A 23961-nucleotide genomic window follows, 5' to 3' on the forward strand; every position below is an offset into this window, starting at 1 on the left:
TATTTCCTTGTTGATGTAAAATAGCAACATTTTTTATTTTCAATATTCCATTAATATTTTTTCATTGGCTGAGCTTATCAAATTACAAACTAATAATACTACAAGCAAAAATTTAATATACTCCGCAATGTCCATACATACATACATACTTACACATGTATGTATGTATGTTTTAATAAGTGCGTTGGTTGTTTTTGTTTTAATCGTTTATACATAAAAGGCCTTGTGTGTTTGTACTCAAAACTACGAATAGAATGTCAAAACAGGCGTTTGATTGCCACGCGCCAACACTACAGGACAATTAATATCGGTGGTAAGCATCTCCAGCCATGACATATATAACGCAGCTGATATCGCTTCCTGTGAATAAAAATCAGAAATTAAAATGTGTTTTTTGTGTATTTGCAAATACGCACCCTTCGCGGCATAGGCAGCGACATAACGACGAGTGTCGCCTTTGACGAGTGCTCAACAACTAATTCGTGTATGCGCAGCTGACGGTGAGTTTTCTCTTCTAACGTGTGCAGCTCTTCTTCAAGATGACGCATTTCATTGACGGAGTTGTGACAATAACTTTGTATGAGCTGTCTGTGCTTAACCAGCGTGTCCATGCGCGGTTTTGTGGACAGGCCCTTAAGCATTATTAGCTCGGAAAATTTGATGCGGAATTTCTTGAGTAGATTGGTCATGCTGCAGAAGACATGAGTACATTTAGAATGATAATAATACATATGCGTTGACTTTTGTGACGGCACTTGTTGTTACTTACTTCTTCTCCTCCATTACCTCGTCCTTGCCGTGACTCAATGCAAATACTCGTAACTTACAATTTTGATAATTTGAACGTAGCGAGAGTATATAAGGCAGCAACATGGTCAGACCTACCAATAATTGGCAAATTTATTGCGTATTAGCAAAGCAAATTTTTTACAGCGTATCTATGCTTACCGCCATCATCGTAAAGCCAGAAAACGTCTATGGTACCCTTGGGCTGTTTGCGCAGGAATACCGTCACAGCGTCGAGCACATCTTTCGGTACTTCGGAACCACCTTTCGTTAAGTACTTTATACCGTCACCTTGACTTACTGTATATTTGCGTGTACTTGTCGTCATATTGGGCACAGATGGCACATTGGACACTGTGAATGAGGAATTGGTGCTGTCAACGCCAGCCAGATTTAAATTAGAGTCCACATGCAGCAATTCCGAAGCGGCATTTGCGCGCGGCATCAAGGCATTCGTGTAGCCCAGTTCATTAGCATTATGCATATGCCGGCCATTTATCGGTATTTCGGGGTTCAATTCGGAAAATTCCAAACCATTCGGTAGACGCAGTATAACCACGCCCATGCGCTGCGAAAATGTATTGCTGAAAGGACAAATATGATGATGAAGCAATGTCTTTACATGAAGCACATACGCACATACAAATCCACACACACATACTTTTTAATCCAATGATACTCACTATAAAATATTGAAGTAGCTTTCCACACACTGTCGACGACATTGCACCCAATCGGTTTTGTAGCCCATCAAGACGATGTTCGGTGTTAACTTGCCAAAGCCAGTCGTTTTAATTAGCGCATTAACGCCTTCTTCCATGGACAGGCCATCGATGACATTATAGAAAGACTTAATTTTGCGCGCATCCAAATATTTCTGACCATCTTTTATGACACTCAAACGGGTTTTATAGCTCATACTCATCTAGGAGAAAAGCTAAACGTTACAAGAGATTCTCGATTGTGTCGGAAACGTGCCGCCAATAGACTTACCGGGACAACATTGCCGATAAACATTAGGGAATTGTGTCTGGTGAGCATGTTGCCGAAATCAATTAGCGGTGGGCGACTGCTGGGATCGCCAGAGAGCACCAGTATTTGTGGATGGTAGTTTTTCACGTGATCGGAGACGTTTTGCAGGCGATGAACGGCGGTTAATGTGGCCTTATATTGTTGCTCTTGCGTTGAGGAGCCCCAGTTGGCTTCTGGCTTGCGATACATAACGATTAGGTAGAGAGCAAATATAATGACTAACGTGATGAGAGAAGACTTCCAATCGATTAGGAACATAATCGCGATGCAAAGTATAAATCCAAATAAGCTTAGCCATGTATTGTAGTACTGAAATATAGCAATGCAAAGTAATCGTTAAATCGGTTAGAGTGAACACACTACGCTATATATCGATACTCACTTTGAATGTTGGTCGCCAGCCGAGTGGTTTTACAAATGATGCATGGAATGTGCAGAAGTTAATTAAGGCGTAAGAAGCCAAATAAAAATTTGAAATAAGTGGTGCTATTACGTTCAGCTGGCCGATTAGTAAGAATCCTGCCGATATGAAGAAGGTAAGCACGTAGCCACGGTAAGGCTCCCCATGTTTGCCATAAGGTTTGGAAAAGAAAATCAAACCGGGGTAAATGCGATCTATTCCCAAGGCTTGTACAAGGCGCGGCACGGAAAGTATGTTAGTTAACGCTGTACTCAAAGTCGCAGCGAAGCAGCCGGCGTAGATAAGCGGACCCCAAATAGACATCAGTTGCATAACAGAGTATGAGTTGTGCAGCCCATATTCGCAGGACTGTAAGAAAGCATGTGGTTAATATGTGAATGAGTAAGAATGTCAATGCAGGTAGTTCTGACTACCGCGGATCTCTCGGCAATCAGAAAGGAATGAATTAGATCTTCGTTAGTCCGGATCGTTAATTTGGTATTGTTTTCTTTTAATTCTATGCCATAAAACTATACTATATCAAATATTTCATTACCATATCGATATCAATAGAGCAAACTTTTTAACTGATTTATTTTAAAAATTCTTTAAATTGCCAAAAAATTACTTTGCATACCCTTAGATGCTTACCAAGTCCTCTTTGCACGCCAATTCTGAACTGATTAATGTGCCATTAATCAAATCGGTTACATTACCGGAGGCATCTCGTGCCGCTGCACCGCCCGCGAACAAAACGAAGAGCGCATATGATGCCATTGAAATCATCAGGGCCCAAAATGTGCCCTTAGGTATGGCTGCACCTGGATCCTTTAAGTCGCCGCAAATATTCGCACCCGCTTGTATGCCGGTCACACTGGGGAAGTAAATGGAAAATACACTGAAGAAATCCTGATTGACACCCTCTGAATAGCGATAGTCACCGCCAAAGTTTTCCTTGAAATTACTCCCTGAAAAGTAGTAAATCAATTGATCATTCGTTGACTGTCTGACTCGACTCGAGCTGAATTACAATAACTTACAAGAGAAGCCAACAAAGCCTTTTGCGATTGCTTCTTGATCGCCACGCGGCCCGAGTGCAGCGCCAATAAGAAAATTGAAAATAGCCAGAACTATGGTGACGATCAAGAAGTTTTGAGCCTTCGACTCCCACTCCATGCCTATGCAGCAAATAAGAATCAACACCACTATCGTACACACGCCAACGATGCGAACATCATTTATGCCTCCATCGATAATCTTGAGGCCATGACTTTCTGTTTAAAAAGAAAAGCAATAATAATAATCCATATATACTAAAAATAGTTCCAACTTTTTAACACTTACTCAATAAGTCGTTTAATGAATCACAGAAGCCAATAGTGTTCATGGAAGCAGCGACGGCATTCGCGAATGCAAAGACAACACCAACCGATGCACCAAACTCTGGACCCAGTGAGCGTGAAATGATAAAATAGACACCACCACCCTTCACCTCACCATTGGTGCTGATTGCGGATAATGAGAGTGTGGTGATCACACAAACCACCGCCGAAATGGCTATAATGATTAGTGATTGCATTATACCGGACTCGGCGACTACCCAGCTGAGACGCAGGAACAACATGACACCCCAAATATTGAGTAAGCATGGTATGACGACGCCATTAATCCAACCTAATTTGATCATGTGACTATTGCTTTCGGGCGGCGGCTCTGGCATCTGGATGCTCTGTGAGTGAAAAATAAAATTTATGTGCATTTAAGTATATGCATGTACATATGTATATAGCTTTACATAGAAAAAGAAATAGGCTCCGGGGTTTCCTGTCACTTGCCTAAAAATGAACGGCACAAACAGTAGAAAATCTTTTGAATGTTAGTCAGAATCAGAAACCACTACAACTCGGTGAAAGTGCACCAATTATATATGTAGAGATTACAGCAGGTACAGGTTATGTAATTCCTAATCCTGCCTGTTCAACGAGAGTGACAGTCAACAAAAATACTTTTTGCGATTGCGAACAATTCATTGTCTTACATTGGTTGGATGGTCGTATGCTAAAAAATCGCTTTCGTTGTTGTTGTTTTAACGGTTATCAGTCCCCGTTAGGATGGTAAGGGTTATCTGTGTTGTCATCGACGTCATCTAACGGGAGGCCCAGGAAACGTGCTGTTTCGACGGGGTCGGACCAAAGGGTGTTAGATGAGTGGAGTTGCTAGGGCATGCAAAGAGGTGGTCAGTGTCATGCGGAGACTCGTTGCATGCAGGACATACATTAGGTACATATGTCTGGGTCAATTCTGGATAGGTAGGAGTTTAACCTGCTACAGTATCCAGAACGAAGCTGCGCTAGGATCATTAGCGTTTCTCGCGGCAACTCGAGCTCTTCGACTGCGATGGGTGGTGGTTTGACTCCAAGAACGCCATTCACGGGAAGAGAGTCGGTGAAGGTGTTATTGGCTCCACTATGAATAGCGGTCAGTACCTGTCGAAAGTCAGTTGCGTCCGAAGTCTGGTCGGCGTACTGTACGACGTCGTCGACGTAGTCAAGGAAGAACCTTTTGATGTTCCTAGGAGGCGGTTCCGCTCCAAGCAGATGGCTGCAAGGATGATTTCTACGAAAACATCTCAGCAGGAACTACTTGCAGAGGAGTTCATTATGCTCCTTAACCGGGAGCATACGCGTCTCTCTGTGTATGTGTTCGCGATAGGAGATATCAAAAGGCATCCCGTCGTGGTCCGGTGTGCAGTATTCTGGTAGGTCTGGAGTTTCCTCATCTGCGTACCACTGCATCCAGCCGACCATATATGTAGGTGTTGCGTAGTTGAGGACCGGCCGGTCGATTGCCTTGTATGTTGCCAACAACGTTTCTTTGTCTTTTCCCCAAGTGCTGCCGGTTAGCGACTTGTGGATCTTGTTGCGGCTCTGTACCTTGATAATAATCGCGGTCGTATGGGGAGTGATGGAGCATAGCCTATCAAAGGTTACACCTAAAATCTTAGGGTTATTTACCGTCGGAATTTTCACGCCATCGACTGCAATATTAAGTTCAAGTCTATACTCCTTCGTCCAGTTAGTAAAAATGGTCGCTGTGGATTCGGTGGGGGAAAGTGTGAGGTTCCGTGCCATCGATTCCAATGTCCGACGTCAATATCGTGCAATACGCTTTCGTATTATTAATCGCTTAAGGCGCACCACCATTAGCCCTTTGGGGAAGACTAAAATTTTCGTGCAAAAGAAAGCATTTGAGAAGATTTTTAAGGCTACTAATTCTTCCATGCTGAACATAGTAGACCCTGAAGGTGGAATTATATAATGAAGTGTGGACTTTTAATATTTTTCGTTTCGTGTTGTGGGACGAAGGCTCTTTCTGCATATTCTACGTACAAGAGTTTCATTCATGCGTCTAGTTATTATCTCCAAACTACAGTGCTAGTGCTAGAAGTGCGACGATGATGAAAGTTCCACATCATCATTAAAAGTACACGCTTAAAATGCTGAGCTCTTCGTGCTATTCAATTCCAATAACGAGCTTTTAAGTTCAACGGTTGCTGACTACTCTAATTCTTACGGCAAACGTTTTGTTGGCAAGTGTTAAAGCAAAGCAGAACAATAATTTAAATCGCAGTGCTAAGAGGATTTAAATTGTTCAATTAATTGTAAGTGAAACGCCAAATTGGACTTTTTTGGATGAAATCAATATATTTGCTTGTCTTCAATCACTCTCATTCGCTATTTTAAATGTTTATGTTTACAAATTGTTTATTGCCTTGCGGTATATTTAAATTAAAATAGCTGCTATTACATATTTACAAGCGCATATACATATGTATGCATATATGTATGTATAAGTACCTATGTATTTATACTATTGTGGGCAAAAAATAGTAAGACATTTTAATTTGCATGTACATATATATGTATGTATAATGTCGATTATAGTAGTAAAAAGTAGCTGAAGTAGCAGAGGTGCAGAATTCAGAGAATATTATGCTTAAGTTTTTGCTTTAACAATTTTCAGACTAAGAAAAGTCATTGATGATTTATATTGCATTGAAATCTACGGCAACAATTAAACAATTACGTTTTGATTTACAAATGTTACTCATACGTCATGTACACCACTGGAAAATAGTACGTGAACTGTTATGTTGATATGAATCGCACATACTACATGTTTATGAGTAAAGGTTTTATTGCATCTCAATTTCAACTAAAGTTGAGTATGTGTATGTGCTTATAATAATTGTAAACTTATATTATACACACATACGTATATACTTGTATATGCATATATACAAGTAGAATAGATTTTTCCAAAAAAAAAGTTGTCAATTTACTCGTTAACATTATAAACAATTCGTCACAGCGGAATTGAAGCAAATTTAAATTAATTAACGCAAAGTTAATGAATTTTGATTAGCATTGTTAGATCATCTGGTAATAGATGCATACACGCACACACGCATATACACATACACATACTGGACGTAACAATTCGCATACTCATTTAGCTATTTTTTGTTGTACGCCTTGGTGATAATGATCATAACTACATACGCTAATTCGCAACGTGGTGCTAATAATCGCTCGGCTAAAGGAAATAAGTAGTCGGGCAATGAATTGCCAATTGTTGCGCATATTTTCGCATTTTTGGGCACTTATGTGCTTTTGTTTATACGCGTCTGGATATACATACATATGTGAGTAGCTTTGTGTATTGTGTAAATTTTAATTTTGGTGCGCTAAATTGCGCTTTAAATGATCGCATCACTTATTAAGAAACTAATTGTGGGAGTTTAAAAGTCTTCTGCTATGTACGTACATATGTTTGTATGTGTAAATTATATACATATGTGGTGTCAGCACATATTTATTAACCACTTCAATATCAATGGAAAATCCATGAGAAGTTAAGACGATTTAGTCGTGTGTCGGTTGTCTGCCTGTACATATATATGTACATAAATCCTTGTTTTGAGATTTAGAATTGAAAATTTACACACGTCGGATATAGCTGTCATATAAATTGGTCGATCAAAATCGAGTCCTGGTTAAGAAAACTTCGTAAGATACTTCCTATAGAGCAATCAATTCTCTACAAAATCTAGCAAACGATATATTAAGTAGTCGAAAAAATCGTTTCGTATTTTGTCAATAGTTGTTGTTGCAGTCGTATACATATGTATCTACAGTGCTACCAATCACATTGTGTCATACCATAAGGTGTTGGAAAGGTGAGATTTTAAGCTTAACAAAAAAAATTTAATTCGGAGAAGCTAAAAAAATGTTACAGCTGTTCAAAAATGAGTGAAAATAATGAAGAAATTCGCTATATTTTGAAATTTTTGTATAAACAAGGAAATAATGTCATGAAATTTGTGAAGTTTACGGAGACGATGCTGTATCAGTTCTTGTAGCACAACAATGGTTCGCTCGCTTCCGTTCTGGAAATTTCGATATTAAAGATGCACCTCGTTCTGGTCGACCTATCGTTGAAAAAGTCGATGAAATTATGGAAAATATTGACTTAAGTAGCCATGACATCGCTAAGGAACTTAACATTCAGCATCAAACGGTTTTGAACCATTTAAAAAAAGATGTCAACAAAAAGAAGCTCGATGTTTGGGTACTACATGAATTGTTTGCGAAAAATTTTATGGACCGAATTAACATCTACGATTCTTTGCCGAAACGAAATGAAATCGAACCATTTCTGAAGCCAAAGGTAACAGGAGACGAAAAGTGGATTAAATACGAGAATAAAGTGCGTGGTGAAGCTCAACAGAAGCCAGGATTGACGCCTCGAAGGATTATGCTGAGTGTTTGGTGGGATTGGAAAGGACTCATTCACTATGAACTGCTCCAGCCTGGTGATTGATTCTACATTTTACTGTCAACAACTGATGAGATTGAAGCAAGCAATCGAAAAAAACAAAAAAAGCCAGAACTGATCAACAAAAAGGGCTTCGTCTTCCATCAGAACAACACTAGACCACACACATCTTTGTGGACTGAGAGAGCTTGGTTGGGAAGTTTTGAGGCAACCACCATATAGCCTTGACCTTGCACCATCGGACTACCATTTGTTTCCGTCAATGCAGAACTCTCTTAATAGAGTAAAGTTGGCTTCAAGAGAAGCCTGTGAAAATTACTTGTCGCAGTTTTTTGCCGAGAAACCAAAAAAGTTTTACAATAATGTCTCTAGCGGAAAACTCAATAATTCGTTGATTCCTTTAAATATTTTCTTTTAATAAATGAATGAAAATCTCTAAACTATCGAAAAAGTTGCCAGTTCTATACGGCATTTGGCCAGTGCAACACGCAACTACCCAGTCAATAACAACAAAACAAAGCACGGCAGACGTAGGTGCATGAAAAAAAAAATCAAATAAAAACTCGAGTGCTGTTGGTCGGTGGCAGCTATATGAATATCGAACATGCCATCAATATGTTAAATGACTGACAGAACCAGATATAACCAGAAAGATAGCAATAAACGGACGCATGTGGAGTGGAAAAAAAATCAGAATGAAATAATTTTTTTTACACTCTAAATCAATAGATTTGACAAATACTTATAATATACATATATACATACATAAAAAAATGGAATAAACGACATTGAAGATCTACTTCAATGTGACAATATTTCAACGGTAACAATAAGTCGCGGTGCTAATACTGTTACTGATACTATCAGAAGCAATTTTATGAAACAAAATAAATAATTAAAAGCAAGTACTCGTACAAAAAGTTGCTTGCAAAAATACATACATATGTATGTATTTATTTAGAGGAAATTAAGAAAATATCACGGCACGATTCATCAAAACTTTGGAAAGTAAAAAATAGAGAAAACAACTGGCAGACAGAGTTACAATACTCTCTAATATTCCATGCAACACGAAATAGCTGAAATGTTCAATATTCATCATCAAAGCGTTTATGCCGCTTAGAAATTGGGAGAGTTAGGTATTGATTCGCGAACACAATTTTCGTCTTAATATTACTGGGATCACAGCGGTATATGATTTAGAGCGACATACGTACATGATCAGCAGAGGCCTGTATTTACAGCGTCTTATAACCTATTACTTACGCTTCCATTCATCATTACTCGTTTAAAATAACCTTATGTGTAACGCTTTGAGGCTGATAAGAAATATAGACGAATATTTATGATATTGAAAGGCTTGTCATGAGTAAACGCTAATTGAGTTATCTTTCCATCACGGTTAGTTGCGAGGTGTTATCGGTAAATCTGAAGTTCTTGTCATTATTTACGTCGGCATAGAGTTTTAGTATATCGTACATAAATACTTACAAAATTTTCCACTGTGGAAAATATTCAAATTTCGAATACCAAGCATAACTCAAACTGGTAAGAGGCAACAACTAAATAAAGCTTGATTTTACATTTGAAAAATAAAACGATGAACTGCTATTTTCAATGTTGTTTTGGTAAGTGAAGGAGATGTTGCCCATACGCTCAGCTCATGCTCATTGGATTAATAAAAATTAGTTAAAAATCGGAGGTGTATGTAATTCTACTTCTCATTTTACAAAATAATTTTTTGTTGGGCCTCCTTTTGCACTTTCTACTAAAATTAATCACAGTAATTTTTATACCATCAGAAAGTAGATATTTTAACGAATATAAAGCCTATTGACTTTATAAAAAATCTGATATTTTGACGTAAGAATTTCTGATTGAAAATTAGCGTATTGCTTGATATTCTGTCAATATAAGGAGAAATAAAAATTACTATATAAATATTGTTTGGGACACAAGAACGTAAGTTCACATCAAATTTCGTGGAAGGAAAAAATTGTGTGTTCAAGATAAAAATAAAAAATCCAAAAACTTGGTTGTTTGAATCTTTTACGTGAAATTTGAGGTTATATGAAAAAGTTTGTATACAAAATCTTCTCCTTACCTACAAGATTGGAATATAACTTTTTTCTATAGACCCCGTGGTTTTACCGGTAACCGTTTTTAACCCTTTAAATTTCAACCACGCATCCCCGCTTTCCTTTTCCTTTTCCTCGACCACAGATCGCTTATATATTATTCTCTTTTCAATGTTTGCCATTCAGCTCTCATTTCTACTGTTTTTAACTACTATGACTTCCTCTCTTTTTTTCATTTTCCCAGGCTTCTGCTAGTATATTAGGGAATTAGATCATCGGTTCAGAATGTTTGAGTGCCTGCCACTTGAATATTGATATTTACCATGCATATACGTACAGTAGGGCGCAAAAATGAGTACATATTCAAATATCGCATACTCATTACTTGAAAAAATCTGAATCTAAATAGTTTGTTCGAAGTTTATAGTGTTGCCTTATGTTAGTTATTTTGTCAAATACAAAAATCTGTTCATGCAATGACTGGATTTTGATCATATGACAGCTACATATGTATATTCTACCGATATAGACGGTTCCGAAAAACCAGTTTTTCGGGAAGAGGAGAATGTGTCTTAAAAATTGAGGGACTAGTAAGCGTGTATACAAACGGGCACTGCAAGATCAACTCAGCTAGACACGCTGATCATTTATATATAGTATGTATATACTATCTAGGTTAGGTTTACAGGTTCAACATAATTTTTACATTCATATCTTCTGTTCTTTTTTATTTGAAAAATCATGTAACTCCTCGCCCGTTCTTTCAACCGTTAAGCTTGAGTCATGTCCCTCTAAAATCTAAAATATTATGCGTAGTTGTTGTTGGCTCTTTTATTATATTTAAATATATTTGTCGGTGACGTTTGTTTGTTATTGACTTACCTGCTCTTGCAGCTCGCCATGCAATTCGCCAATCGATGGCCGCTTCATGTTTCGCTTTGATATTCTGTAATTATCTAATCTCGGTAATGCTTCCCTGTAAAATGCGATTAATGTGAATTTATTAGTATTGACAAAGCAGCGGCTATAGAGACTTATAGCATTTGGTATTCAATTTACAGTTTTAAAATGATATTTTGGAAAGAAAGTGTTATATTAGTGTGATAATAATTATATAAAAAGGTGTACAACCTTATAAACGTGTTTGAGAGTCTTGAAAACAGTTGAGTGCTCTCCAGCGCTTGCTGAATGTTCCTGCCAAGATTCAATTCTGATGAAATATATAGCTAGAAACCGGTTATGATAAATTAAGTGCCGCCGATTTACATTAATTGGTTTCTGACAACCCTAGCCTATCTGCAGAATGATAAAATTATTTTGGGAAAAATTATGCAGACACATAAGGCAGTAATAACTTTTCCCATCTCGACTGAGTTTGCAGTTAGAGCGCACTTGGTGACCAGCGTAAGGTAATCGTGTTCATATAAGTAGCCGACAAGCATCATCTGTCCGACTACCGCCGTAAAACACACATTTATGTTCATTGGCAGGTGTGCTGCAAATGAACCTAATCACACAATAGTCACGTGTGCTTTAAAATGTATGAGAATTGTGTTGTGGCCTCGCCTGCTAATTAATTTAACTATACTACTTGAGTTATCTCTGCCAAAGTCATTGACAACATTTTACATTGTTGTCATAATCTACGAACTAGGCTTGTTCAGCACCCAAATAACGTTAGACAATCGGTATGTTAGTGATAACTTTTGGATTAAATTTCATTCTTACACATTACACATTTGATCGATTTGCAGCGAAGTTGTTACCTGCTTTACATATTGTACATTCTTAACAAAGTTTAATTGGAACACAATCATGCCCAGTTGACTTTATAATAAGTGTTGTATAACGGGCAAAATCTCTCTATCTCCCAATATAAAGACTATATTTGTCAGATATAACCAATATAGATCCATATTATATTCAATACCCAATTTTTTTCAATATGAGGGGTATCTATTATATCGTTTTTCCTTGACCAGTAAGGCTAAGGGAAGTATCGGCCCGATTCAGCCCATTTAGGATACACAGACATATCATTGTCAGAGAAGGATTATCCCTAAATTAAAATTATATATCTTACACATTGACCGACATTTTTCATCAAAAGTCAACTATAGGTACTGGGGTCCAAACATTCGGTACCTAGGGGCTTGAACAGTTTTTGTTGGATTTGAACAATTTTGGTCGTAAGGTGGCATAGTGCTTAAGTGACTCTCGCGCCTCGATGTGATGTGCTTTAAAAGTCACGAGATGAGCTGCCAGGAAGCTGGCTGCCAGCTGGCTCTATATAAATAAAGCAGGCACTCTGCCTGGCTAGTGCTTGGGTGACGCTCGCGCTCCGATGTGATGTGCTTTAAAAGTCACGAGGTCAGCTGACAGCAAAACAGGCACTGTGCTTGGCCAGGGCTTCGGTGACTGTCGCGCTCCGATGTGATGTGTTTTAAAAGTCACGAGGTGAGCTCACGCGAATCTCGCTGCCTGCTAGCTTTATATAAATAAAGCAGGCACCGTGCCTGGCCAGTGCTTAGGTGATGTGCTTTCAAAGTCATGAGATGAGCTCACGGGAAGCTGGCTGCCGGCTGGCTATATATAAATAAAGCAGGCACCGTGCCTGGCTAGCACTTAGGGGACGCTGTTGTCTCGATGTGATGTGCTTTAAAAGTCACGTGATGAATTGCCAGCTGGCTCTATGTACATAAATAAAGCAGGCACCGTGCCTGGCTAGCCCTTAGGGGACGCTGGTGCCTCGATGTGATGTGCTTTAAAAGTCACGAGGTGAGCTGACAGGAAGCTGGCCGCCAGCTATAAATAAAACAGGCACCGTGCCTGGCCAGTGCTTAGGTGACTCTTGCGCTCCGATGTGATGTGCTTTAAAAGTCATGAGATGAGCTCACGGGAAGCTGTCTGTCAGCTAACTCGATATAAATAAAGCAGGCACCATGCCTGGTTAGTCATCTAGACTCTCGCGCCCCGATATGAAGCTAGCTCTAACACCGAGAAATAAGATTTCCCTAAAAAATGGGCGGTGCCATGCTCATCGTCCAATTTTCATATTGGACACCTTTCACCTCTCATATCATCTCGGCGGTAAAGTTTAATGTCTCAGGAGTATTTGGTTATTGATTTATTGTGCTTCTAGTAGTTTTTAATAGTACTGTTATATATCGGTAGAAGTTCTTATAATATTTGGTTGTTGGAACTTTATCGGTTTAGGATATATGTACTCGTATGTACATTAAACTTATTAGAGGGCAGGGCCACGCCTGCTTTTTAGCCCACAGTTGCCCCTTGCTACTGCGATCTTTGCACCAAATCAAGTTTCGCATTACATAAATTTAGCGCTTATTTATGATACTTTATACATTTTGGGTTAATAGCATTTTGTGGGCGTGGCAGTAATCCGATTATTCCCATCCACGAACTCGTAATTTTTTTGTACTAAGCAATTCGCGTACCAAGTAGATATCTTATTTTTTAATCAAGTTGTAGCTTGCACGGACGGATGGACGGACAGGCAGACAATCACCCGGATTTTAACTTTTCACGTCATCCTGATCATTTGTAGAAATATCTTTTCTTCCTTCTGTAAATTATAATTACGCGATTATATATAAATGAGCGCCAGTCATAAATTTATCTTATTTTACTGCTGGTCGATTTTAGATGCAGGTCCTTCTCCTCTTGGTCCTTCCAACATTTTAGTCCAGGTCTCCCTCGTCCGTCTGCTATATACGAACTAGTCTGCGTCGAAAACTTTCAGAGGATATACAGAGTTAGGTGTTCGGCATAACTAATCATCGTCCATAACATTTGATTTAGCCAGTTGTAGCCGCTGTCTTTTAATTAGGTTGAACTATGTATTCAATGTCGTCGGAACGACAGAGTATATCGTTCCATCGAATGCGATTTATTCACTGTAACATATATAAATGTATCGCGTGAATGCCATTAAACTGAAAAATTTAACGTCGACTCATCAAGTTCTTGCATCCACCTCTATTACCATAAATCAGGACGGGAATTAATGAGCGACTTATAAGTTTGGTTTTCTTCACCAAATTTGGGACTTTACTTTTCAATTTTCAGTCTGGAAGTATCATGCCTTGTTAAAAGAGCAATGATTTCGAAAACATTGTTGGTTGTGTTAAATGGTAGATATCTTATCTTTTAAGTTGCATGACTGTCAACAGTTGTTAGCTAAAAGAAATGCATGACTGAAGGGATTTCGGACAGCCAGTTTTCTGTGCTTCCTTGTCCAGCCTGGAGAAAGCAGACAACGGCGTGGGTATTTCACCCGGATTTAACTTTTCACGTCATCCTGATCATTTGTATATATATCTATGTATATACATATATCTATCTCGTTTAGTTGTAGGTGATACATATAGCCGTTAGGTGAACATAACTAACTTGCCCTTAAGAAGACACTATTGATTTTGCTTGCATATTCCTCCGTCCTTATGACTTGCTTTTTCTCAGTGCTGTAGGTATTTTGCCGTTCTATTCTCTGGAAAAAGAAATTGCACGTGAAAGCAACAACAAAATTATGCAGCTGAAATCAATAGAAGAGAGTATATGGATGCCTCATTGAAATGAAGTAACTGGCTGCTATTATACTTCAATCCAATTTAAGTCAGTTGTTTACTCGCTTTGACGTTCTCTAGTTACCACAAATCAAGTGATTAATGTCGCTATATCCGCTGCTCCATACCGCACATGTTGAGTCACTATGTTATCTATGGTATATTTTGACAGGAAGTATCATGCATTTAAAACTTAAAATTGATTGGTTGATTTAAGAAAGACTTTTCTTTTCTTGTTTAAAATTTTAAAATACACCGTTACTCGCTATATATCGTTAAATAATCAAAATGCAGACAATCCAAACGCTAAATTTACTATGTATATTGCCTTCGATACATGCGTACATATGTATGTATGTATTTTAACAGAATGAAATTAATTAAAAAATCTGGGCTAATTGTAAAAAAGGGCAAAATAATATTCTTTCTGCTTTATTGGATTTTATTACTCTTTGTAATTGTAGGGCAACGAACTTGCTCTCTTTGAGTTTATATGTACATATGTACATATATACTTGTATGTATGCATGTATGTAAATGTATAAGTAGGGATGAACAACTTTTTGTTTTAATACCAAGAGACTTAGCTTTCAAACAAACTTTGTCTCGAAAAAAATCGTGATTTTACAGCGTCCAAAATCCCCGACTAGTAACGTATGTCATTAATTTTCGCCCTTTTTAAGGTATTCCACACCCAAGGCGAATGTATGTGTGCGTAAGTAGTGCGCTAAAGAACAGTTTATTTTCATAATTTTTTTCTTTAACAGCTGGTGAAGAAACTTTGTAATTAATACAATATATGATTTGAGTTTCGACGATGAGAGAAAAATTCTTTTTTTCTAATTGCAATGGAAATGAAAGAAAATAATTCAATCTTAGAACTTACAGACCAAGGGCTGTCAGTAATCAGCACTTTGTATTTAATAATAATAAAATATATACTCGTATATGGTGTACACTTCTAAAAAGCTTGCTAATAATAAATTTTTCTCAAAAAAACAGTGTATATTATCAGGCCGTCTTTAAGCAGCAAAGCTTTTTTGTTCTTAGCACTTCGAGGTCTTAGGGGTTACATGGGCTTAGGGGTTTCAAAAAGTCGATTTTTTATTGTCTTATTAAATTCTATAGCACATCTAGAATATTGTCATACATTTTCAAGTTGATCCAAGTAATAGTTTCGGAGATACAGCCTTGAGAACTTATGCGCTTGAGGCTAGCTAGGCTAAGTACGCAATCTTTAAACGCGTTTTTTTCTGTTCGAAGTTGATTGACAAGATTTCTCGAGAACTACTCAACCGATCTTCATGAAATTTTACACAGGTCTTTGAGTTACAATTCTTAAAGACTGGGTCGAAGGATTTTATTTCGATTACAACTATTTGAAAAAAATGTCCAGAAATTTTCACTGAAAGGAGTTATATTGCCAACGCGGGCAGGATAAGTCTAACCAAAAATACCGTCGCAATGGCCGAACTTAATATATTTTTCTCCAAAAATTTCAGAATTTCTTTGTTAATAGTGTATGTTTGTAACAATAAAAAATTCGAATAAGATATTTAAATCATTATTAAAGAAAAAAATTGTTTATAAAGGCTTTGGCAATATTACGATTCTTGCGGCGGTATTTGTCATGACATGTAAAGAATAACAACAACAAAACAAAATAAGAGTGAATTGCATGTAAAATTGTGGAACTTTGAAGTGAAATATCTCGAAAACTATGCGTCTGAGGACGGTATATGTGTGTATATTTTTTAATCCTGAGGACCTCCTCTATCCATCGGTACCATAAAATCGCGGCGTAATCGTGCCAAGGCTTTTGTTACCCGAGGAAACCCATGTAAAACTCATTAATCAATGATTTTTTTTTGCGAAACACGCCGAATTTTATAATAATGTGATTTATATCAGTGCAGAGTCGTAAACAAACAACTACCAACCACATACGAATTGACATATGGAGATCAAATTTAACACGAGCATAAAAAAGTCGAACCCATCCAGGAAGAAAGCTTTTTATAAAGTTCGAGTGCGCAGTTTATATGAATCTGTTCGGGTCATATTTGATCTTGAGTGTATACGAATCTGTTCGGGTCATATTTGATCTTAAGTGTATACTCGTGTGCCTTAAATATACAATTCCAAATGTTGGCTAAAATATGCCTGTTTGCCCTCATTATTATAAATTATATTCCGCGTGCTTAAATATTTACAAACATATGCATATATAAACATACATACATACTTGTATCTATAGATTTTGGAAAAAATAATTTTTGGGGCATACAAGAGTGCGAATGTTATAACGATATTTTGCTAATTTCATTTCATTTCATTTCATTTCCCTGCAGTGTGTTTGAAATAAGCTCACCGACCTGAATTCAATTGGTATAAATCAAATAATCGAGCTGATCGCCCTCATTAAATATATTTTTCATTTGGAATTGGGTTGAAAGTAAACATACAAATTTACACACCGACACAGCAAAAGGCGCGCTAATTATAAAATCAAATTTGTAGAGTGAAATATTTCACTCAAAAAAAAAAAAAAATAAATAAAAATATATTTAGTTGGATAAACAATATGCATTCATGGGCTTTTAAGATGTATTCCAAACTGTTTTGCTTGATATTATTGAATGAACTACCAAATGACCAATTGTGAAGAATTAAATAAAAGTAGAATGACAATATGGCTACCGTTAAGCATAGGAGATGTTTCAGCAACAATATGAGCGACTTGACTCTGCCTCATATTTATTTGTTGTAGTTGATACTTCAACAAATTTTATTTTGACGCTTCAACACTTTTCAAAGCAATGTAAGCTTTGCTTATTTTGATATATTTCTGTGCTTTTTTAAAGCAAAAACTACAAATGGGTTACTTAACGTAAAAAATGCACCTTCGTAAATTATAAAACGGTAAACGAGAGTGAATAGATAAGGAAATTCTTTGAATTTGTATTCTTGACAAACACTGTGATTATTTAAATTGTGTTTTTCATAATAAGTACTCAAATAAATTGCACACACATGTTAAGGCTTCAAATACTTTCCACTTAGAGATAAATATATTGACAAATCTCCATGAAGAGTATCAAATAGCTATACTATATGTATACATATGTATATGTAGGTACTTCTTGTGTGTATATTAGAATTAGTTTTTGTAAGTCTGAGAGTGGCTAAGCTCAGATACAATTTCCTCGAAGCTTTTTAGCAGCTTAGTTGCCACACATTTCCTTTTTTTGCCTTTATCTTTACCAAAGTAACTATACATTCATATACATAACTGTAGTTTAAGGGGTATTAACCACTTGTGAATTAAAAAAAAAAAATCTTTTGTTTTGTATATACATACATATGTATATCGAATGTTCATATATACATATGTATTAGAGCTTTTGGTATTCGACTAATCGACTAACCGGATAGGACATTGTTCGAATAATTTTAAGAGCCTTGCTATGTATGTACTATATGTCTCAGAATTTTCTGGGACAATTTGAAGTTGATCAGGCAGTTTCGGTTACTCAGTTATGAGCGTATTTATAAAAATAATGAATTTGGTGTAATTGGATGCCAATCTTTAAACACATTTTTTTTTAGAAATGCTGTTTTAGAATCGGGAAGGAAATTTCAAAGCGGCTGGAGCAAACGACCTGAAATTGTCGCATGACCTTCTTACGAAATTTGGCATAGGTTATTGTCTAAAGCAATAATGCAATCACCTCAAAAATGTCCAGATCCTATTACTATAGCATATAAATAACTGCCATACAAACTGAACGATTGGAATAAAATTCTTGCAAGGAGCTTTTGTATTTGTGAAGATGTTATAGCTTCGGCGCAACCGATGTTAATGTTTTCTTTTGTTTTTGGGCCATTTTGTTAAAATCAGAATTTTGACTATTCCTTCAATCATTGCCAGCATTCATATCCATTAATAATTGATTTTTTTTTTGGTTTTTGGTTTATAGAAAAACTTAAGCAGACAAATATTCCTGACTATCAAACACCTTTTTTCGAATTCCTCCTGAGGATCGGCTACGGAAACAAGAGAATTCAAATATTTTCAAAATTAATTGAAATGAATTAAGTTCACATTTTTTACATATTAATTAAAAAAATGTCTCTAAAAAATTACAAAGAAACCCGCTTTTTTTTTACTTGCAAGTGGATATAACCTCTTTGAGGAAATAGGTGCCTTGAAAGTTATTCTTGCCCATTGAATACGAATTAGAGAAAACGTTGGTATAAGTTTTCAATTTCTTTTACCGAATTATCAGTTTTTCTATTTTTGAAAACACTCTTCTTCCCTTTTTCCTTTTTGCGATTTATTCGAGTGTTTCGGCTGATTTCATTTCAATTGCTGGAAAAATTAATTTTTCATCGGCTTGCAGACAAATATATTTATATAGATACGCGTGTGCATACATACATATTTACAATATGCGGGATATTTTCGATTATTACAAAAGTGCGATGAAAATGAAATCTTAAATTTTCATTTCGCAAGCTCTTTTGGCCTGGTGAGTGAAAATAAATATTTAATGAACGAAATTCAGTGATATATTTGGCAAATCTCAAAATAATATTTTGGTGAATCATTGGTGAATTACATTTCTGAATGCAAATTTTGTTTATGTGCAACGATTGAACGAGTATCAAAGCAATTTTGTATATACACATGTATTTACATACACTTGCCAGCATAAGTCTGCGTACAGATAAATATTATTGAAAATAATATCATACGATTGATTAATATCTAGTGGAATATCCTTTTCTTTTGAGTACTTCTATAAGACGTCTGGGTACAAGTTTCCCTTTTCGCACATTCCTCGATTATAATATCCTGTGAGCATACTTTTTGATGTTATGTCGTGTTTTTGGATTCTAAAGCAGTTTAAGAAACATAGCTTGGTTTAGATCCGGAGATTAAGGAGGCGTTCGCAACTCTTTTTTTTATATTATACATAAGTCAGAGCTTCACAGTTTGTGCATTATGTTTCGGATCGTTTTCTTGCTGAAACCAAAAACTCTGTTTCAAACCCAATTGCTGGGCACTTTGCAGAAGATTACCTTTCAAATTTTGTATATATAATCTCTATTCCATTATGGAGTCAATAAATGTGAGTTTTCCCATACTGTTGGCTGTCATACAGACCCAAACCATAACACCGCTTCTACCATGTTTTACACTTGGCACTATATTTTCTTTTTCATAAACCTCCTCCATATCAATTTCTTCCCTTTTATCCCGAAGATGCAAAACTTGCTCTCGTTCGTAAAAATAACACTATCCCAAAACTATGGGGGCTTTGAAACATATGTATGTATTCATTCGTGAAATCCGTCCGTCTCTGCCTACTCACTTCCGAAATATAGGGTTTCTTACGGGCTACTCCACTATCAATCCAGCTTTTTTCAAAGTTCTACAAACTGTAACGTCGGAATCAACTTTAGAAAACCTTTTCTGCACTTCCATTTGCAATCGATGAGCTGTCATCCAGAAACATAGCTGGAAAAACGTCGTGTTAACTTCAAAGAAATAGCATGGATTGCTTCAACTCATTTTGGTAGGGTTAGCCTTGAAGAAGTAGCAAAGGATTTTAACATATGTATGTATCTTATGGATCGCCTCGACACATTTTAGTTAATGTTTCGGGTATGAAACGTGTCAATGCTAGACTAAGAGTTGAATCTTCGCAAAGGACCAATCTGGTCTATGCGTGTCTTATTGGCCTACCAGATTAACCTAACCTAAGTGTTGAAATTTTTGTATAAACGACGTCGAGTAGAGAACCATTACAGTTGACAAGATGTGGTTTGCTTAATATGATGTCGAAACTGTAACAATCTAGCAAATTGCGCTCCAAAAATGAGACAAAACCAAAAACAAAACAAAATTCGTTGAAGGCACTGAAGGCCATTTCAGGCCAGGCTGATAACAAGTGTGTGGAAGATTGTATTAAACTTTGGCATGCTTGTATTGGCTCAAAAGTGGTCGATAATAAAGATTTGTATTAAAATGCAAACATTTTTTGTCAGCACGGGTCAAATTTGTTAATACGATATAACATTTCAGGATTTCTTCTTTTTTTTTAGTTCGAAGGTTGCTAAGCAGCCTGTAATAATATTTTCGTAGTCCGTTTTTATTTTACTTATGTACAATGCATATCTAAGGGTTATATATGAGAAAACGGAATCTGACGAGAACACTCAAATTTATTTACTTATAGAGTCTTATAAAGCTGTGCGCTGGTGTTCACAAAGTTTCGCTAATAATGTACCAATTTAAACTAGAATATTGATGCAATTGAGTCAATATAATTATGCCTAAGCAAATTGAAATCTGGAAGTATTTTTTAAAAAAAATTTTACACATTTTTCTTAAATTTTTTTTTTTTTTAATTTAATATTTCGCTTATAACCTTTAAGTTTAATTAATTAAATTCTAAAATGTAATAAGTGCCGATTAGTGAACAATAGACAATGATGCAGTGAAATAAAGTTTAATTTTACATACAAAAGTAAACAGGACTTTTTGAATCTAGCGCCCCCTGGTGGCGCTATCTATACGCCAAGAATAATTAATAATAGCAATTAGAATCTGCTATCTTTATCGATTGTCCAGTGAGAATTTCATGACATTTCATTGATTGGAAGTGAAGTTATTGCGTTTTAAGTGTCAGTATGTTTGTGTTATCGGTGCGAAAATGAGCTTCGAATAAAGAGCCAACATTAAATTTTGTTTTAAAATTGGCAAAACTTTTACCGAAACGTTCCAATTGATGAAACAAGTTTATGGCGATGATTGCTATCCCGTAACAGAGTGCACGAGTGGTTTCAACGTTTTCGAAGTGGTCGTGAGGACATAAATGACGATCAACATGTGGGCCAATCCAAATCCGTGATCACCGGATATTCCATCGAAACTGTGCGTGAATTCATCAAAAATCAGCCGAAATCATTATTGAAATTCATGGAAATGGAATTGAACATCTCCAAAACATCGATTTATCGCATTTTGACCGAACATTTGGGCTTACGAAAGGTGTGTGCACGGTTTGTTCCGCACAAATTGACTGACGACCAGAAATTGCTCTCATCGATGGACGCTTGTGACCGATTATTTGACCAAAAATCACATTTTAATCATTAACCACTCCCTATATTCACCTGATATGGCACCGTGTGACTTCTTCCTTTTCGGAAAAATGCATTTGCCCATGAAAGAAAAGCGTTATGCAGACGTAGAGGCCATTCAAAAGGCTTGCACCGGCATACTGGCGGCCATACCGGCCAACTAGCTAAAACACTCGTTCGACATGCTTTTGGACCGTGCAAAAAGCTGAATTGAAGCAGAAGGAAACTATTTTGAATAAAATAAATTGCCGAAAAAACCATTTGTTCTGTTTTTTTTTTTAAAGTCCTGTTTATCTTCGAACGCACCTTGTAATTTTACACATTTTCAAATCAAACACTTAACTCCAAAATCAAACAATGGGAAATGTAAATAAATTTAAGGTCCGTAAATTTGTGTTGAGAGAACTTAAATTGTAATAAAATGTATACATATTAATAAATAGTAATACATTGCATGACTTCAGTCTACATCTCACTTCATTGTCTTCTTACTTTTTCTCATTCACATTTGAAATTCATATTTTATGTTACATTTAACAGATATATATATATACATATATATATATATATATATATATATACATATATATACATATATACATATATGTTCTAGTCTACGCTATCTCAAAAAAAATTATTTTTTAGCAAATAAATTAACGGTTTCTCGTAATTGGGCTGACAAAGTGTAGTAATTGCTTCAAATTGAGCAAAAAGCCTGATTAGAAAATAATTCTACACTTTTACAGTTCTACTATAGCGCAAAAAAATAGTTCGTGCATAAACACTTGATTTCTTTTAAATCGTGTTTTTGTCAATCTTTAGCTACCACTTTACAAAGCAAAAAAAATGGTTTGTAAATTCAAAAATGACACAAAAAGTTTGGACATATGTATTTTTACTTACGTTGTTAGCTGCGCCAAACTGAATTTGCGTTCATCCTCCTGCCTCGAATTCTTGCGTAGAAAGTGTCCGAAGCCGCGCAGCGAGAGGCGGGAGTTTTTACGGCTTGCAGGATTGCCACCGTCGGTGCTCAGGTGATTGGGATCGGCCAGCGCATTGGGCGCACTATGATTTGCATTTGGCGGATGTCCATTATACTGTTGGGTTGGGGTTGTGCTAGATAAACTCGCCGATATGGTGGGTATAGTGAGGCCAACTTGATCTTCGGCATTGCCGTTTGGTGTGTGATCAGCCATTTTTCTTGTGTTATTTCAAATACTTAATATTCTAATATTTTTTTAGCAGCACTCGTCAAACATATACATTTATGGGTAACAAAATATTAAAATAGTAATTTCGTGTGTTTTTTTTTCAATTTAAACAACGTTTTTCTTTTTTAATGCACTTTAAATATAATTTCTCAACATGAAATCCTTGCTCACTAATTATTTATTTTAGTGATTTATTTTAGTTATTTATCGTTTGGTCACGTTGCTAGTATTAATTAATGCATAAATTAGAACATACTCATTTTATCGCTCACTTATTTTCGTGTGCGTTTTTTCAAGTTTTACGGTTAGCTTTCCGTTTCCGGCTTGACGCTTTCGTTACACTTTTCTTCGCCTGTTGAGTACGTATTGCGGCGTTGTGAACTGGCTACTCACGACTGCACGATTTCGTTGCGAACTTTTCGGTATATCAGCGGCAAATAACTGAAAATTATTAATTACAGTTTCTTTTATCTCAATCGATGTGAATCGAAGTATAATAACAGAGAACAGCGAATGAGTTGAATAACACGACGAGTGACCGCAAGCGCCATCGTACGCTGGCTGCAACAACAATGCCAACGACAGCAGAATGCGAGCGAGCAGAGAAACAATAAAAGTTAAATTAAAAAAAAAAATTTCACGAAGTGCTAGAGTCAAGCGTTATTATTGCTTTGGGGAGTGCAGCTACTTCGCGAGAGTCGCCCAAAGCACATATACGAACGTACATACATATATATATATAAATTTCGTATATACGCGTTTACTGCTGCTTAGGTATATGCATGTGTAGTGGTATCAGCTGACAGTCAGCTGGTAGTGTGCGATCACTCAGGGATATTGGCCTGTTTGCGCTGCGGTTTGCATGTGTGCGTATGTGT

At 36.5% G+C, this 23961-nt stretch overlaps 1 protein-coding gene across 1 annotated transcript; it reads right to left on the reverse strand.

Annotated features, from left to right (window-relative positions):
- Window positions 1-2: 2 nt before the first annotated feature.
- LOC126761012 (bumetanide-sensitive sodium-(potassium)-chloride cotransporter) lies at window positions 3-23534 on the reverse strand. The gene is made up of 12 exons (XM_050476877.1): window positions 22776-23534; window positions 11017-11110; window positions 3563-3947; window positions 3259-3492; window positions 2870-3186; window positions 2201-2587; window positions 1780-2127; window positions 1470-1711; window positions 949-1370; window positions 770-881; window positions 417-690; window positions 3-360 (listed from the first exon to the last, which is right to left on the reverse strand). Exons 1-12 carry the CDS (start codon window positions 23066-23068, stop codon window positions 244-246), a joined length of 3225 nt encoding a protein of 1074 aa, XP_050332834.1. The 5' UTR covers window positions 23069-23534; the 3' UTR covers window positions 3-243.
- Between the last annotated feature and the right edge of the window lie 427 nt (window positions 23535-23961).

Source organism: Bactrocera neohumeralis, chromosome 2 (genome assembly GCF_024586455.1).
Source record: "Bactrocera neohumeralis isolate Rockhampton chromosome 2, APGP_CSIRO_Bneo_wtdbg2-racon-allhic-juicebox.fasta_v2, whole genome shotgun sequence".
Classification (NCBI taxonomy): Eukaryota; Metazoa; Arthropoda; class Insecta; order Diptera; family Tephritidae; genus Bactrocera; species Bactrocera neohumeralis.

Excerpts from the sequence above, each read along its gene's own strand:
- LOC126761012 (XM_050476877.1), bottom strand. The coding sequence starts at position 23,068 with ATGGCTGATCACACACCAAACGGCAATGCCGAAGATCAAGTTGGCCTC. Across the intron at positions 3,948-11,016 it reads ATGGCGAGCTGCAAGAGCAG|AGCATCCAGATGCCAGAGCC; the intron begins GTAAGTCAATAA and ends TTTCACTCACAG. Across the intron at positions 1,712-1,779 it reads TTATCGGCAATGTTGTCCCG|ATGAGTATGAGCTATAAAAC; the intron begins GTAAGTCTATTG and ends CTTTTCTCCTAG.